This window comes from Perissodus microlepis, chromosome 15 (genome assembly GCF_051167445.1).
Source record: "Perissodus microlepis isolate ML-2025 ecotype Zambia chromosome 15, ASM5116744v1, whole genome shotgun sequence".
NCBI classification, from domain to species: Eukaryota; Metazoa; Chordata; class Actinopteri; order Cichliformes; family Cichlidae; genus Perissodus; species Perissodus microlepis.
This window is the reverse complement of record NC_140475.1, coordinates 23563570-23582478: the sequence shown is the minus strand read 5'-3', so window position 1 is coordinate 23582478 and position 18909 is coordinate 23563570. Positions and strand designations below refer to the sequence as shown.

Genomic DNA, 18909 nt, shown 5'->3' with positions numbered 1-18909 from the left:
GTTACATCCAAGAATTTAAAATGACTGAGTTGTTTTTATTAGTAAGATAATAAATGACAATCAAGAACTTTTAAGCTAAAAGGAAGATTGTCTTATAATTACCTAAGAGTTCTAGATCAAGTGATGACTGTTTAAGTAATGGTTTAACTTCTGCTAGCTTGAAGGCCTGTGGTACATAGCCAATTATTAGAGAGAGGTTGATCATATTTAAGATTGAAAGATTAATTAATGGTAGTGGTGGACTTATTACTGTAAGAAGTTATTACTGAACTTAACGCGGATCAATTGGAGAAAAAGAGTAAAAAAATGATAATGAAAGTAGCTGTACATAATGTTATGTCTGTGAGATGGTTATGAGTAATTTTTTTTCACGTGGTTAAAGTTTGCACAAGTTAATCTCAGTACAAAGGAGAGCAAATGTATCCTTTTGCCTGCTTCTCATGTCTCTCCCCAGCTAAATGCAACACTGACAACAGTGACTGGGAACTGTTGGCTGTGAAACTGGAGCTCAAAGAGCAGAAACGCTGGCTTGAGGGAGCCAAGGATCCATTAATAATTTGGTCAGAAACAAAAAACATAAACCTTGCTCAACTCAAAGCCACCAAATGACTGAACACTAGACACACCAGGTGGGCTCTCTTCTTCACCTGCTTTAACTTTGTGATCACTTACAGGTCTGGTTCCCAGAATGTAAAACCTGATGATCAGTTCTGCCAGTTTTTTCTGGAGAGGAGACGACAATCCTTCCTCCAGGTACAACTGTAGTGAAGTGAACTAATTGTCCAATCATTGGTCTTGGGTTGACTCTGTTCTGATACTAGATGTCCCTGGTGATATAATAATATATATACAGGAGAGGTATGCTGTACTACTGTTGCTGCAAATATTTGCCTGTTTATGTGTTTCTACTCTCATTATGATCTGAATCAGAGCACAAGAAATAAAAGCCTCCCAGTGGGATTCAGGTAAACTGATCCTGGTTCAATTCTTCAGGTGATATCGGACGATGATGATGATGAGAAGTAGGAGGTGGGTGTGGTTACTGTCTGCAGGTATGAAGGCAAAAACTGATATTACCTGCTTTCAGTACTGAGAGAAGCTCTCTGGAGTGAATTTCATTGATACAAATGGAGCGTCTCCAGGTGTGGGGCATTTTCAGCCTCATCGTTCTCACCGCCGCCCAGAAAACCACAAACAGGTAAGCACACAGGCTGAACTACAGGACTCACCTGGACAGTTTAAACTGCTTCTTCATGAGTGTTTTTCCCTCTTCTGCTCATCTGTGTATCTACAGTTTTTAAATATATTTTCCTACATTTTAGGAAATAAAAAGTCAGTTCAAAACTGCAGGAGTGGTGTTAAAAATTCATTGAATCTAAGCTGATTTTTCATTATTTTTACAAACATGTTTTATTGCCTTACAGTCATTTTTGCACAAGTTGATTAAAAGATATAGATTTAAACTAATGTAAGTACATTTTTTTATAATAAATTAGTTCCAATAAAATAATAAATGTTCACAGTGGGGACGGTTTCTGTTTCCATTCGCCCTTTCAGGTTTTCTACACCAACTTGTTATTCTTAATGATGTTTTTTTGGGGTGTAAATAAATATATTTATTCATTATGGGTTTTTTTCCTCAGCCCCCACCCTCAGCCCTCCTACCTGCTCCTCACTCCCAAAGCCCTCCAACATGGAATCCCAACATCTATATCAGTCACCATCCTGATCCCTTCACCGGTCACTGTATCTGCTCACATTGTTCGTGGAAACCTAACAATGGCCTCACAATCTGTTAAAGTTGAAGGGGGTAAGTATCTGCCACTAACAATTAATTTACAATTAATTAATTATAGCTCTAACCTCACTGTGAAATGCTCTCTCTAAAGGTTCAACCACACTGCTGACTTTGCCGCCTGTAAGTAAGAAATTCCTCTGTAACAAATTCAAAGGTCAGTCTTTGTAAAGTCAGTCTGAGCTTTCTACAATTCAAGTCAGTTTTATTTTTTGTTTGCACTTACTGTACTTGTTTACTATGTCCCACTATGCTAATAAGTGCCTTATTTCTTTTTAAATATGACACACAATCATTAGAAAATAAACAATAACACTTTGGACTACTTTTTGAAAACAGGATATTTTACAGTTCAGCTTTAAAATCATAGCTGAAATTGTGGGTTTTGATGCCCCCTTGTGGCCTCTAAAAGCAACTTCCTGGTAAAAGTTCAGAGCCCAGAACAAAGACCAGTTTTCTGTTTTGAGAGCAGGTCGGCGAGGAAAGGCGTAACTCTGATTCTTTAGAGCACAAACAGATACCATCAGGTAAAATTCAAATGGATGTTGAGCAGATTTTGGCTAATTCTCTCATCTGGACCACAGGCGAGCTCTCAGTCCTCCACGGTTCAGATTACACCCGAGAAACTTTGAACTTTAAACTTGGAGCGTTTTCAAAACCTGCTTTTTCTGTATGCCAGATTAAATTTGTTAAGATGATAATGTGACTGTCATTTAAGTGTTGATGAATTTCCTTCCATGTTGAATTCTTGCAGATTAGTGACAACGAGCCCAATCACTGGGAGGACTACATACTGGAGGTCAAAGGTCACAGAGGAGAAGTCCAGGTTTTCTCCAGCTCCACAAAGCTCTACTTGGATCTCGAAGATATCGCCACCTTCATTCAAACAGACAAAGTAATGTACTTACCTGGGCAGACGGTGAAGATCAGAGTTGTTTCCATTCACTCTGATGGGAAGCCCTTCATCAGCCCCGTGGACATCATCATCAAGGTAAGAATGAGGTTATTGTACCAAAAGCATGGAAGAAAGAGAGGACAAGAGGGCAAGATCAGAGACTATTTTTAAAAGATCTCAGGGGAGTTTTACTTGGACAACTTCTGCGTCTGGTTGATTGGATGATGAGTTAATTCTGTTACACATACTTCATATTCATATCAGCATAATTTTAATTAATTAATTTCCAGCCATGAACTTTCTTCTTTGCACTAGCATTCACTAGCATTCGTCAGCACTGGTGGCTAAATCAGTCACTTGCCTCTAAACTTGCTGGACGTTTTTCAAAGCACAAACTGAAGTTCTGAAAATCGTCTGATCAGCACGTTTTTTCCTGGTCCAGGATCCGAGGGGAAACCTGCTCAGGCAGTGGCTGGCTGCAGACAGCGTCCTTGGCATTGTGTCCAAAGAGTTTCAGCTGTCTGAAAACCCTCCTCTGGGTCAGTGGACCATCATCGCTACAGTCAAAGTAAGTCCTTTAGCAGGTGAACCTCTGCAGGGTAATTAAGCTGGACAGGCCTCTGATAATTCAATCTAATCCACCTGACCACTGATTGCTTCTACCAAAGTCAGATCTTTTGTGCAAAGACATTCATGCGGTCAGTGGCACTAATCTGTTTGACAGGAAACCTATAATTAATGCACAGTATGAAAAATGTCTCACCTCCACATCTCCAGGTTTGCATTAAAATATAAGGCTGATTCCCTAACAAGATATATTAAGACATTTAAAAACATATGGAATCATTTCCTTTAACTTATTCGTCTTTGCTTCAAAGTGTATGTCAGTGTTGCTCGTACCTGATTTACTTGTAGTTTTGATTTATACTAACCTTCTCATCACTGGTGACCTTGGAGACAAGCAAAAGTACAAAATGTAAATATTTTTTGGTTCTTGGATATTTTTATTTGATATTTGTGCATGATTTCTGGTCAGAGAAATCACTGCTGCGTTTTTTAAATGTATTTGATCTTGCGTGATTAATGACGAGAGTAATCGGACCTCTCTGCAGTGGATAACTCCGTAACAGGGCGGATTCCATTGGAACAATTGAATGGATAAAGAGCAGCACAGGCAAGAGTCCCTTTCATATAAACAACTATCTTAAGTTTCAGTAACTCACGACTCGTGCTGTGAATGTGAAGGGAACTTCTGGCGCCTCCATGTGGCTGTAACATTTATACACACCAGTTAAAGTCAGGCTGAGTGAAAGAATGAAGGAATAGATTTTCCTTATAAAAAGAACAAAGAGAGGTGATGTTATAAAGCTCCTCTGTGTGTTGCAGGACATTTCAAGTGTGAAGTACTTCACTGTGGCTCAATATGGTATGGATGTTTTCTCTATCCAGCATTACATGTACAGCTTCCTCCTTTTGAAGAATAAAAACACATATTAGTTCTGTGTGTGTGTGTGTGTGTGTGTGTGTGTGTGTGAGTGTGTATTCATATCTTTGTGGGGACCAAAAATAGGAAGTTTACTATACTTGTGGGGACCAACAGTCCTTATGGGGACCAAACTCCTGGTCCCCACAAGTTTGAAGGCATTTTTGAGACTCAAAATGTGGTTTTAGTAACAGGGTTACAATTGGGTTAGGGTTAGGCATTCATATTTCATTAGGGTAAGCAGCTCGGGAAAGCATTATGTCAATTAGATGTCCCCACAAGATATGAATATCCAACATGTGTGTGTGTCTTTTGGTTGCAGTGCTGCCAAAGTTTGAGGTTTTGATCGATGCCCCGGATGTCATTTACCGTGAGGACCCTCTGGAGGGCTCCGTCACAGCAAAGTGAGACTTGGCTTTGATCCAGTTTGTGTGTGAACCAAGTTGCTCCTCAGGATTATTTATGATCTTTCCATCCACAGGTACACTTACGGGAAGCCCGTTCAGGGACACCTGAATATGACATTCATTTATCACTTTCACGGTACTGTCGAGTTTTACTATGAGGACAGAGAGGTTCGTATGTCAGTGGAATCAGTGTGTAATTATTCCTTTAATATTCAGCTGTACAGTTATCATTATAGGCTCTCCCACTATCTGAATTTGTTTATTTCCTTTATTTAAACTATTAAAATAAAATTACAGACTGAAAGCATTTTTAATTACATTTTTTCTAAATATTAAGTTTTCTGCACAGTGAAAAATATCTCTAAATGTAGTATAAACATAAATTTATACTGTCTCGTAAACTAATAATACAACATGCATGATATATGTAATATATCAATGCTTAAGATTACTAATTACCTTCTCTTTATATTGATTAAATCATTTTTGACTGAAGAACTCCTGTCCTGATTACAACATTTGAGAATATACAGTTTATTTAAACTTAACCATCATAGATTTAACACTTTAACAGTGTTCCTTTTCATCAGATTGATGGTACTGAAAGCTTCACATTTGATGCTCCTGATTATTTCCAAATGAGAAATGATTCCAAAATGATGTACTACGAGGGAAACGCTGAGGACGTAACAGTTGTGGCTCATGTGACTGAATACCTCACAGGTAATTCAGATTTTATTTATAAATGTTAACTTGAAATACCAAAAGATTGGTTGTACAGATCAGAAGTGTTATGTATGCATGTATTTCATATATTGTTTTAAGTACTTCTAACTTCTGAATTTCAGCATTTCCAGGTGTAGAGTTTTATTCCAGGCTCATATTTTTGTGAAATTACTGTGTATTACATTATTTAATCCATGTTCTTATTTTGAATGAGTTCTGAAGTAAACACATTCATAACAAAACAGAGACAAAATTACAGCGAAAAATCAGATCTTCTGCGGCCTCCTGAAACCTTGAGGTGTAATTCAGATAAAAACACTGGACTATCTCCTACTTCTCCTACTATTTTGATGTTTAATTATTGGCAAGATGCAGGACACTTAACATTAAATTCTCATTTTATTAGCTGAGATATTCTAGAGAAATATATACTATACGGTAACCTCTGCACACTGTCTCATTTACCATTATTTGTATTCAGTTACAACATTCGGTCTGTGCGACCTTCGTCAGGTACGGAGCAAAGAGGGACAGTGTGTGGAGGCTATATTATATATTTCTCTACAAAGTTTTTTTTCCCTTCATGCTCCTGACATGAACTCAGGTGTGCAGAGTTTTCCAGAAATTAGTAGGAATGTAAAATATATAATGATGATGACAATTTCAACCTAATTACCAAATTGGAAATTAAAACATCATTTTTCTCCCCCAAATTCTACACAGAATATCCCGGAATGATAAAGTAAAAACATTTGCTTGAAAACTTCTGCAAAATTTATTAAAAATAAAGACAAAAATATCACATGTACATAAGTATTCATAGCCTTTGCTCAATACTTTGTTGAAGCGCATTGAGTCTTTTTGGCTATGGTGCCACATGCTTGGCTCACCTATTTTTGGGCAGTTTCTCCCATCCTTCTTTACAGAACCTCACAAGCACCATTAGGTTGGATGGGGGGGGTCGGTGTGCTCATTCGGACCTTCAATACTTTTTTCTGTACCCTACCCCAGATTGTGCCTCTTTACAATTTTAGAGGTCTACAGACAATCTCTAGGACTTCGTGGCTTGGTTGGCCTGATATGCATACACAGCTATGTGGTAATGGGACCACTGCACGTTTTGAATATCACGACATACGATAAATTTGCCAGAATTTTAAGCAAACTTCTTTCACTTTGTCATTATGTGGTGTTGTGTGTGCCTCATAATGACAAAGGTGAAAAAATGAATTTAATCTATTTTATAATAAGGCTATAACATGATAAAATGGGAAACAAGTGAAGCGCTGTGAGTATTTTTTTTTTTTCCAGATGCATTGCATTTGGTCTCTACTGTGGGACTCTACTGCTATAGTTTTTATAAATTACAAAGTCAGGGAGATAGTGTACATTATTGTTTGGAATCTAACCAGCTTTTGTTCTTGTTTGTGATGCTGACTCCTGTGACTACGTCTCATTTTTCAGGCATTACATATAACAGTACGGCAACAGTAGGTTTGTCAAAAACCAGATATAAAGTCTCCTTTGAAGAATATCACAAATTATTGAGGCCCTCTTTAACCTTCAGTGCCAGGGTAAGAAGGCAGCATTTAAGTGAAATGCAGAGTCTGAGCTGTACAGATAACAGATATTCCAGTGTTAATGTAAAAAAATTATGCTAATTTTTTTTTCTAATTTTGTAGCTGAAAATATCTACATACAACAATCAGCCACTGTCACTGGAGGATCGCCAAAGGTTTGTTGAAGTTTCAGTGATTCAGCAAAAGCAAAGATTTTGGGGTTGGATCGGAGACATGGTGATAGACACGGAGCTGAAAACATCGAACAATTCAGGAACTTCAGAAAGTCCAAAGGAGATGCTACCTAAAGAAATGAAGTTTCCTGTCCCTGCAGATGGACTCATACCTTTCAGCATTGAAATCACGAGTGAAACAGACATGCTCAGTATTGATGTAAGTTATACAATAATACCCTCATTGACTAAATATTATAAGACAGATTATTTCAAAATTTGACTTTAAAATGTCTGGATGTGGGATTAAGTAACAAGGCCTTTAGTTCTGTTAAGAAATCTTGAAAATTATTATTGTTTTACTTTATCTGTTTAGCCTTTCCTTTCAGACACAGCTTATTTCTTAATTTAGGATCCAATTTTGGAAAAAAAATAACAGAATTACTTTCAATTAACTTTTAATTTAATATTTAAATTTTAATTAACAAATGAGTCACTGCACAGCTAAACATATGATTTCAAATGTACTGGTCAACATTAAATTGAACAAATATACTCTGTAGATAGATCATTGACATCTGCTGATCTTTTTTCAATATTATGTATTTATATCGAAAGAAATGGCAAAATGCATTAAAGTCTTGGGACATATTGCACTACGCTGAAATATAAATTGGTGTCTCATCTGCATAGAGGAGGGACAAAATTATGTGTTTACCAATTCAGGGGCCAACTGAAAGCTAATTTAATTTCAATTTTAAGTTTAATTTAGAAAATAGGCTAAGTATAACTTATGAAAAGTTTGGAATATATGTCTTTATTATATCAGGGTGTTATGATAATTCTGAATATCAACTGAATTATGTGATTTTTAAAGATTTATTTGGCATTAACTATGTTCATAACACAAAACAAAATTTTAAAGGTAAATGTATAATGAAAAATGATTTTATCATATTTAATATCTAACAAGAAAAAGCACAACATGCTTGTTTAATATTGTTTATCTTGTGTGGGTTTTTTTGTGATATTATCATTTATTTGCTTTAATGTATTTTTATTTAGCAGCAGGATTTTAAAATTTACATATTGTACCTAAAAAGCTAAAGGCTTATTTTATTCTGTAGTTGCTAGGTGGCGAGTGCTAATGGCTACAGGCAAGAATAAAGTAATCTACTGTGAAAAATCCACACCTGACAAGAAAATCATGTACAAAAGTAATTACACTTGAATAGATAAATAAATTTATATGAAAAATATTTACGGTGTTAACTAAAACAGAAATTAAACCCAAAGGCATGATCATGATTTCAAATTACATTTAAAATCTTTAGTATCTCTTTTTCTTCTCAGGCTTCTTTTGAGGACAGCCATAGCAATCTATATATACAGCGAAGCTACACATCCCCCAGTGAGAGCTACCTGCAGATTCAGAAACCCTTCACATCTCCAGAGGTAAAGCTGAAGAATACAAGGAACTAATTAAAATTACCTTTGTGTCAGCATTGTAAACATGCTGCATTTAATGAGAGGTAATATGCCAAAATAGTCTATGGTTACCTTAGATGTCCTTTAGGTGATGCATGTAAAAACACCTTAATCACATGCACTGTACTGTGCACTTAGAAAAAGAGTTCTTTATAACCATTTGTTTTATTTACATTTGCATAGTAATTATAAACATTCAGTTTTTATGTCCTGCCTATGATTCAAATTAAAGTTAAGTTAGTTAATAATAAAAATAATAATAATGGATTGCATTTTATATAGCGCTTTTCGGGGCCCTCAAAGCGCTGTACAATGCTTCCAAGTGACTGCTTGTGTCAAGATGGTGAGACTTCTAGAATGACTTTTCCAGTGTACATCTTCAAAAAACACATTTACAGCCAATTACTGACTGTGGTTGTAGAACACTTATTCTCATTCCATACTTATACTTATACTCACCATTTGACCTTCTTTCAGGTTGGTTCGCCCTTTCTGCTGCACATTGAAAGTAATTTTCCACTGAATGAGGTTCACTACCTGGTATGAAAAAAGCATCAAATATTATTAAACTTTGTCTAATTTGTAGTTAATTTGATTAATATTTAAATAAAGTACATTTCCAACTGTCGAAAGTTGTTTGTTTTCCAACAAGAAGTTTTAAGTATTCAGTTTATTGCTGTAAGCAAAGAAAGAAGAATGTATGCTTCCAGCTTCTTATAAGACCTTCCCTCTGTATCTTGTGTGTAAAGGTGAAGTCAAGAGGTCAGGTGATTTCTGCCGGGAAAGGCTCTCCTGATCTGACTCTGGTCCCAGAAGTCTCCTGGGCTCCTCTGGCCTGCATCATCGTTTACTGTGTGCACCCCAGCGGAGAGGTCATCAATGATGCAATCCAGCTGCCAATCAGGCAGTTTTTACAAAACCAGGTGATTTTTCATTGTTCATTTTTTTTCTTTAAAAATAATCTAATTTGTCTCTTGAATTGTGTGAATATGAGGTTATGAAGTCGGGAAAAACGGTGAAGAAAAAACAATCCAAGTTACATGATAATAATTTCCCAGAAAACATTTCAGCAGTGAGTAACCGTCATCTTCTCAATGTCTAGTCTTAGTAAAAAAAAAAAAAAAAGAAAAAGAAAAGAATAGTTGAATGAAAGTTGTGTCAGTGTTGGAGAAATACGTTTGCCCTCTGCCTGGTGTCCTTCTTTGACTTTCTAGCAATTAGAAAAACAAGCAAAACATTGTATTTTGTGAAAAAGCCTAAAAGCTCATGAAAAGTCAACAACCTGCAAAGGTAACATGGTAAATGGCCTGTATTTGTATAGCGCTTTACTAGTCCCTAAGGACCTCAAAGCCCTTTACACAACCAGTCATCCACCCATTCACACACACTGGTGATGGCGAACTACATTGTAGCCACAGCCACCCTGGGGCGCACTGACAGAGGCAAGGCTGCCGGACACTGGCGCCACCGGGCCCTCTGACCACCACCAGTAGGCAAGTGTCTTGCCCAAGGACACAACAACCGAGACTGTCCAAGCCGGGGCTCGAACCGGGAACCTTCCGATTACAAGGCGAACGCCTAACTCCTAACTCTTGAGCCACAATTGCCCCGCAATGACATGGGGCTGGTGTCTTCTTGCTCTGGAGTCCATTTCTTATCCCAATGAGGTTTATATCTTCTACTGCCCTGTGCCATAATGCTAGTGTGTGTCTCTGAACATCTTGTGACTATCTGTTCACAACCAGGAATAATATTTCTTTATTATACTATTGTGAATATATTTCTTATGTTAAAAGATGGTCTGACTGGACCTTTATACGTATCTCCTAACTATCCTAACTGACTTATTCCCTGACTTTATTAAAGTTCTAAATAATCTTTATTTTTCTTTAACTGGTCTTGATTTTAGCTTTTCAGGCTGACTTTGTCTAATTAGTAGGCAGGACGTTTGTGCCTAAGATGACCACATTTGGCACATTATTTTTCACTGATTTCATACACATCAAAGAGTTGAAAAAAAAAAGCAAACAAAAAAACAAACCTCTGAATTTTGAAATCTCACATTTTTGCTCACAGAGATGACTTATTTTTACATTATGGTTTAAAATTTTTGTGCATGTTTAATATGAACATCCACCATTAGAGCAGGACATATATAACAGGAAATAACGAGTAAAATGGTACTTTTGCAAATTTGTGACTAATCAACCTGTGATTGGCAGGTGTTGCTTAGTTGGAGCAGTGCTGTAAAGAAGCCAGCTGAGAATGTGACCCTGAATGTGAGTGTACTGGAGCCAAACTCAGTAGTCGGGATCCTGGTGGTTGACAAGGCGACGCAGTGGGCGGGATCAGACAATGACATCACCACGGAGACGGTATGTAAAATGTTAAGATAAGAACTGTATGTATACATTCATGTGAAAATAAAAGTTTTGACAGTAAAACTACGTTTATCTCACGATTAAATAGCTTGATTCAGTTCTACTTTACAATGTTGCCTCATTTAATCGAAATTTTGCAGGTATTCATTTATGCACAGCTCTCTTAATGTCCCACCACAGCATTTCAATTAGGTTGAGGTCTGGATGTTAATTGGCCCATTGCAACACTTTGATTCTTTTCTTTTTCAGCCATTCTGTTGTTGCTGCTTTGCTTGGGACCATTCTCCTGTTTTGTGACCCAGTTTGTGCCAAACTTTAGCTGTCAGACTGATGGCCTTAAATTTGACTCTAGAATTGGTTAGCATACAGAGAAGTTCAGGTCACAAGCGCCTGGTCCTGTGATTACAAAACAAGTCCAAACCATTAACCCTCCACCACTGTGCTGACAGTTTTTATGAGTTGTTTGTGCTTATATTCTGCATTTGGTTTTCCCCAAATGTGCTTTGTATTTTGACCAAAAAATCTCCACTTGGGTCTCATCTATCCAAAGGACATTGAAGTCTTGTGGTTTGTTCAGATGCACCTTTGCAAACCTAAGCTGTACTGGCATTTTCTATTTAAAGAGAAAACGATTTATCCTGGCAGCTCTTCCAAACAGCCCATTCAGTGGCTTGCAAAAGTATTTGGCCCCCTTGAACTTTCCCACATTTTGTCACATTACAGCCACAAACATGAATCAGTTTTATTGGAATTCCCCGTGAAAGACCAACACAAACTGGTGTACACGTGAGAAGTGGAACGAAAATCATACGTGATTCCAAACATTTTTTACAAATAAATAACTGAAAAGTGGGGTGTGCGTAATTATTCAGCCCCCTTTGGTCTGAGTGCAGTCAGTTGCCCATAGACATTGCCTGTTGAGTGCTAATGACTAAATAGAGTGCACCTGTGTGTAATCTAATGTCAGTACAAATACAGCTGCTCTGTGACGGCCTCAGAGGTTGTCTTAGGCTACGTTCACACTGCAGGCGAAAGTGCATCAAATCCGATTTTTTTGACCCTATGCGACCCATATCCGATCATGGTATGACAGTGTGAACGGCACAAATCCGATATTTTCAAATCCGATCTGGGTCACTTTCGTATGTGGTACTGAATCCGATACATATCCGATGTTTTAGAAAGCGACCGCTGTTTGAACGGTCATGTCGCATTAAATCCGTCTTTTACGTCACTGACACAAGACAGAAGCTAATTATCAGTGCCAGAGAAGACATCGCAAGCGCTTCCTGGCCATCCAGTGTAGATGTCAGTGAAACTGTTGGGAAGATAACGTGAACATTTTATTTGTACTGTATAATCTGCAGATTCTGACAGAAATCTGCAACTATCCTTTGAAGCACACTCCTCTCTAAAACACCAATAAGGATAATTATTAGGTCATTTACATTATTATGTAAATAACAAAATAACTTAAAGCAAAAATTGGGAAACGTAAAGTCCGAAGTCTTTATATTAAGGGCCATCAGTCAAACAATATTGTTTGCTCTGGGTCTAAACAGAGCGCGTTGTGTGTGACGTCTTCTTTTGCGCATGTGTGACGTCTTCTTTTGCGCATGTGGGCCGCTTTGAGGGTTCACACTAGAGCACGTTTGCTGTCACATTTTATTTGTAGTGTGAATAAGCAGACAAAAAAATCGGATTTGATCAAAAAATTGGAACTGAGCATTAAGACCTGCAGTGTGAACGTAGCCTAAGAGAATATTGGGAGCAACAGCACCATGAAGTCCAAAGAACACACCAGACAGGTCAGGGATAAAGTTATTGAGAAATTTAAAGCAGGCTTAGGCTACAAAAAGATTCCCCAAGCCTTGAACATCCCACGGAGCACTGTTCAATCAATCATTCAGAAATGGAAGGCGTATGGCACAACTGTAAACCTACCAAGACAAGGCCGTCCACCTAAACTCACAGGCCGAACAAGGAGAGCGCTGATCAGAAATGCGGCCAGGAGGCCCATGGTGACTCTGGACGAGCTGCAGAGATCTACAGCTCAGGTGGGGGAATCTGTCCATAGGACAACTATTAGTCGTGTACTGCACAAAGTTGGCCTTTATGGAAGAGTGGCAAGAAGAAAGCCATTGTTAACAGAAAACCATAAGAAGTCTTGTTTGCAGTTTTCCACAAGCCATGTGGGGGACACAGCAAACATGTGGAAGAAGGTGCTCTGGTCAGATGAGACCAAAGTGCAACTTTTTGGCCAAAATGTAAAACGCTATGTGTGGCGGAAAACTAACACTGCACATCACTCTAAACACACCAAAATAGAATGGCCCAGTCAAAGTTTAGATCTAAATCTAAGCTAGATGTGCAAAGCTGGTAGAGACATACCCTAAAAGACTGGCAGCTGTAATTGCAGCCAAAGGTGGTTCTACAAAGTATTGACTCAGGGGGCTGAATAATTACGCACACCCCACTTTTCAGTTATTTATTTGTAAAAAATGTTTGGAATCATGTATGATTTTCGTTCCACTTCTCACGTGTACACCACTTTGTATTGGTCTTTTATGTGGAATTCCAATAAAACTGATTCATGTTTGTGGCTGTAATGTGACAAAATGTGAAAATACTTTTGCAAGCCATTGTAGTTGTTCAGTATTTTTCTAAGTGTGCTGTCATGAACTTTTGCGTTTAACTTGCTAATCGATGCTTGCAGAGTCTCAGATGTAGCTCTTGGATATCTTGCAGTTTCTGTGAGCATTGCACAGTCTGACCTTGGAAGGAATTTCCTGGGATGTGCACTCCTGGGATAACTTTGGCATTGTGTTGACACATACCCAGCACGCTGCTAAAATGTCTTCTTTTACAGAGGTGCTTACAATTGATGACTGATGAACTGATGGCAACTCATTGACATTTGATAATCAGCACGTTGGCTGTTCCTTATCCTCCTAATTCGTATGGAGGCAATCAGGGTTTACGGAGTATTGTTCAGAAGACTGCATTGAATCCTATGAAAAATGTTTTTAAAGTGAATAGGTTAAGAGATATGTGAAGAAGATGAGATGTTTTCCTTGTACATGATAGGATAGTTTGTATAAACGTAATTCAGCTTCTCAAACTAAAACAATTATTGGTTTCTTAAAATGTTAATAATTAAATATCAGCATGTGAGGCAGCTTGCTGACTTCAATCTGATCCTTAATTTGAGAGATCAAACTTGGAGCCTTGACTCATCTGTTTTTCATTCGTACTGACTGTTGTTGATCATATAACATGCTTTATTGTTTACAACAGTGTAACCTGTGAAGCTTCCATATCTCCTTGGGGTCCTCTGTAGTTTATTGTTTTCCAGCTAAATGTTCTCTGCCTTTTACAATTCATATGCTTCCTGGTATATGATCCCTTTCATGTTCACCTGGGAAAACAAACCTGCCTCCCCACCCAAGTATCAGTTTAACAAGGCTGAACTTTTTTATTAGACATGTTAGCTGGTTTTAAACAATAAGAGCTTTTTTCTGTCCCAGTTTGCTTTGTTCGGTTTTATGGGGTGTAACAGTAGCAGCTCTTATATTGCTGGTGATATTTTCAGGTGATGAAGCAGATGAAGGAGTTTGGCAATTCCATGGCTGACGGCAACAATGAAACGCCAAAAATGGGGGATCCACACTCTGTTTTCAAGGTTAGCCTCCACAGAGAGACATCGCATCTGTTTATTTAGTGATTAAAAAGGACCAACTCTGCTCATTTTCAGCTATTCTTTGACTCAAGAAGCATTGTTTGAATCACAAAATAATCCTTACTTATCTTATAACAGGCTCTGACATGGGAGGGCCTTCCGTGGTCATTGTGTGCCCTAGATGCTCATATTTACAGATATAATATCAAACAGATCCAACAGTAGAAACAGCTGTGACCCTGAGTGTTCAGAGCAGTCGGTGCCTGAGCTTTTAACTCACTTATACCTACACTAAAGCCATAATTCTAATATTTTGACATGTGTAATATTTCTGTAATTACTTATAACTCATAACAGAGTTTTGGTTTGGTTTTCCTCTTTTTCACTGAGGGAAGATGGACAGTCTTCACTTTATTTAAAAATTAATAATATGTAATGATAGTTCTGTTTTTTTTGTACAGTCATGTGATCTTGTGGTTTTCACTGATGCCAGTTTGAAAACGTATCAAATAATGCACGACTTCCGTAAGTGTTAAACAGTATCAAACATTTTAATCATTGTGGATCTGTAATGCTAATGTGACTGATACACTTTTTTTAAACAGCAGGGGAGATAATGTTTTACACTACTGCGACAGAGGATTTACGTGGAGAGCAACAAAAGGAACAACGTGTGCGTTGGTACTTTCCAGAGACCTGGGTCTGGATGGACACAAACACCAGGTGATATTTCAGTGTCAGACTGTAGAAACAGTTGCCTCCTGCTGTTTCATGTGACCTTTACTCTACATATTGAAAAATAGAGTTTAAACAAAAGTTTTCAAATTTTATGTAAATTGTAAGGCTGCAGCACACAGACACCAGAATTTCACACACACAAAGCATAATTTTCTTGAACAGTTGATATAAGAACACAGGTCACATTATTTTTGAGACAGTTGCATTTAAAATACTGCAAAAGGCAATATCAAGGCAGTTTATTTTCTTCACACCGAGTGCCACTATGTACAGGTGAAGGAAAGGGATTTGGGGTCTCTAGGGGTCACGAGGGCAGTGAGGGGAAAACACACACGGTTAATTCAGACACAGGACTTCTCCTCCCAGGGATTCCTTTTTGTGCTCACACCGCACCAGCACACCACACTCACAACAGATCAGTAGCAGGTCCTCGGGTGGGGCATGCAGAGTCGGGCATGAAAAGAGGAGATTGGTATCACAATAGCACTTCAAAGAGAAACTTGAAGAAAGCTGCTGAATACAGGAAACACTGACGAAGGTTACACAATAATCCAGCGACGAAGCATTCCCAGCGGCTGCCTTAAGTAGAGATGGACCGATCCGATATTACGTATTGGTATCGGTCTGATACTGACCTAAATTACTGGATCGGATATCGGAAAGAAATAAAAAATGTAATCCGATCCATTAAATATCACGAAAGCGCCTCACAAAACTTGCGACACGCCATAACTCGCCTCGTAACCTTAGCACGTTGGAGCAGTGTGCATCACGTGATAGAGCGGCTGTAGTGTGCCAGAGTTGTCGGTGGTCTGGTTCAGCATTTGGAGCCTTGCTACCAATCCGGCATTTCATCTCCGAAAAAGTTATCCCAGAGAGAAGTAAAGCAAGTGTGTAAGTTCATCTCTGAATGTTTGTAAAGCATTCTCACGTTAAGCTTAACAACCGATATATGGAGCGCCTGCCTCTCTCTCCCTCCCTCTCCTGCTGCTATTTCAATCGTGAAACTGATTAATGATCAGCTGATCGGCTTTTCTGTGCGAGTCCGTCTCTCTTGTTTGTTTTTGGCCCACTTTGCACCAGAAAGAGGAAACCAGCGGCTGAACAGCAGTGCAGGGGCGGATCTAGCAAAGTTTAGCCAGGGGGGCCGATAGGGCATTAACTGTCACGGGTTGCTTAGAGGATCCACTCGCAGGACTCCTGGGTAGCGTTCAAACAGAGATTGTTTATTACAGATCTTCACCAAGTGTATGTACAGACAGTGCGAGGTTGGTGCTATATACAAGACGTGAGGGGCAGGGGTCCAGGGCTCCAGGGAAAACGGGGAAATCACACACGTGCTCAGAACAGCCTCTCTCCACTCCGCTAGCGACCTGTCACTCCTTCCACACTCCACACGGGGAAACACGGGGACGGGTCCGGGGAATCTAGGAACAAAGGAACACGTTAAGTCTCTGAGACAGAGGCACGGGAAACTTGAGCTAGGTGTGTACTGACAAGAGCCTTCACAACAATCCAGCGTTGAACAGCTGATCTCCTCCTTCTAATATACCAGCTGGTCTGATGAGGCCCAGGTGTGCACGATCCGGGAAGACGTGGACCGAGGGCGTGAACCCGCCATGAGTTCCGCCCCGGCAAAAACAGGGGAGAGGGAGAGAGAGAGGAAAAAGAGAAGAGAAGGGGGGCTAGGAGTGGAGAGATGCTGATCAGCGCCTTGCCGATCCCGCAGGTCGTGACATTAACAGGGAAAAGGGGGGCACAAAGACATACTTTTCTTTCTTATTCTCATTTAAAATGTCTAGCTTTTAATAAATAATTATCCGAATCTTACACCCAAAGTTTTAATTTGATGTAAAATGAATAGAAGTCCATTACTGTATATAGTAACTGTTAAGTCTAATATACCCCATATGGAAAAGATATATATAAATCTTATAAAGTTTGTATCTGTCTTGTGTGAAACTTGTATGAAAAGCATACAAGAGTGAAAACACATATAAGATCCCTTGAAAAATTATATAATGAAACTTGTATGTTTTGGATACTTACTAAAACAATATATGAAAGTAATTAGAAAGTGGCCACTTTCATGAGTAAAATCATTTAAGTTTTTACTATTTCTTTTCCATATGGGACCCTAGTAAGCTATACTACTTTTTCCTTTGGGAAGGCTGTGCAGCCTGCAATTCTGTTGAAGAAAGATGTTGAATCTATTTAATATTTCTTGAAAAAAAAAAGATTTCTGTGCATTTTTTTTCACACTGCATCAAATTAAAGTTGATTATGTCGATTAAGCATCATGAGGTGGAGGGTGGTTCCCTATTTTTTTTGTTGTTGTTGTTGCTGGGAGTTGAAACCCTATTAGTTAGGTTGCTTAATATTTACGCTAAGTACTCTTTAAAATACCAGAATAGGGAGGATGGTGTAGGTTTAAGTTTATTAGATTGATCAGTATTGCTGAACTATGAAAACATTTTTTGCATACAGGTATAACAGAATAGCTTTAGTGTTGTTGTTTTTTTTAAACTTGAGTATGAACTTAGGCAAAATGCAGCAAGATATTTAAAAAACAGTTTTATTGATTAAAAAACACTATATCGGATTCATATCGGTATCGGCAGATATCCAAATTTATGATATCGGTATCGGTATCGGACATAAAAAAGTGGTATCGTGCCATCTCTAGCCTTAAGTAGGGAGCCCGTGAGAGTGTTGATCAGATGATTGTTTGCAGGTGCGGGAGCCATGGGCGGGAGTCACAATGAACTCCGCCCCGGTAGTGCGCAGGGCGCGAAAGGGGAGCGAGAAGGGGCAAAATATACAGAAACACTTGTAGCCATACTGAGTCAGCCGAACAGGCACAGGGACCATGACAATAGCAGGAGTAAAACAGGTGGAGATGTTGAATTCAATCAGTCCACTTAGCAGAAGTGAGGCCAAGAGGCTGTCAAGAAATGCAGTTCCTCTAATGTCCAATAAATCCACAGACCCCAAAGTTAACAGCAGAAATAAACATGTTTATAGTTTGGGAAAAGCCTCTACTTTTGTTCTCTGTGAAGGTTCTCATTCATCCAGGTCAGGGGTCGGCAACCTGCGGCTCTTTAGTCCTTATAGTGCGGCTCCGCGTGGTTTGGGAAAATAAATTTGAAGTATTTAGCTGAAGTGTATTTTATTTATGTTAGTTCTTTTTTAACTTGTAGTTCTAAATTGGAAGATTATTGTGATATTGAAATATAAAAATACAATTATATTCTATTATTTTTTCATCGCTCAAAATAAGCGTCACACTCGTGGAAGCCGGTATATCCGCTGAAACACCATGCATTTATCGAGACTTTCAGCCCCAGGTAGGCCACTTATGGATCTTCGGATCCACATTATGTCAGCAGCTGTTCTCCACCATGAACTATGTTAAAAACAAACACGCTCACGCCTCACAGACGACAGCTTACAGTCCTACGTAAAGATGAAAGTGACTTCGTACAGCCCCGATTTGCAGACGCTGTGCACAGATGTTCAGGAACAGAGGTCCCATTGTACCACGGCAAGCCTGACGATGTTTGCATGAACACGCTTTTCAGCATC

At 38.7% G+C, this 18909-nt stretch overlaps 1 protein-coding gene across 1 annotated transcript in view; it reads left to right on the top strand.

Annotated features, from left to right (window-relative positions):
* The first annotated feature begins 1101 nt into the window (after nucleotides 1–1101).
* cd109 (CD109 molecule) overlaps nucleotides 1102–18909 on the top strand; it is a 40201-nt gene continuing 22393 nt past the window's right edge. The window contains exons 1-18 of the mRNA XM_084953450.1: nucleotides 1102–1198; nucleotides 1644–1810; nucleotides 1890–1918; nucleotides 2550–2786; nucleotides 3133–3258; nucleotides 4077–4116; nucleotides 4496–4577; nucleotides 4655–4748; nucleotides 5171–5303; nucleotides 6771–6880; nucleotides 6989–7258; nucleotides 8392–8493; nucleotides 9004–9066; nucleotides 9276–9449; nucleotides 10749–10901; nucleotides 14500–14589; nucleotides 15048–15111; nucleotides 15195–15309. Coding sequence (XP_084809576.1) covers nucleotides 1128–1198; nucleotides 1644–1810; nucleotides 1890–1918; nucleotides 2550–2786; nucleotides 3133–3258; nucleotides 4077–4116; nucleotides 4496–4577; nucleotides 4655–4748; nucleotides 5171–5303; nucleotides 6771–6880; nucleotides 6989–7258; nucleotides 8392–8493; nucleotides 9004–9066; nucleotides 9276–9449; nucleotides 10749–10901; nucleotides 14500–14589; nucleotides 15048–15111; nucleotides 15195–15309 — 2120 coding nt within the window. The 5' untranslated portion in view covers nucleotides 1102–1127. The remainder of the gene's footprint in view (nucleotides 1199–1643; nucleotides 1811–1889; nucleotides 1919–2549; nucleotides 2787–3132; nucleotides 3259–4076; nucleotides 4117–4495; nucleotides 4578–4654; nucleotides 4749–5170; nucleotides 5304–6770; nucleotides 6881–6988; nucleotides 7259–8391; nucleotides 8494–9003; nucleotides 9067–9275; nucleotides 9450–10748; nucleotides 10902–14499; nucleotides 14590–15047; nucleotides 15112–15194; nucleotides 15310–18909) is intronic.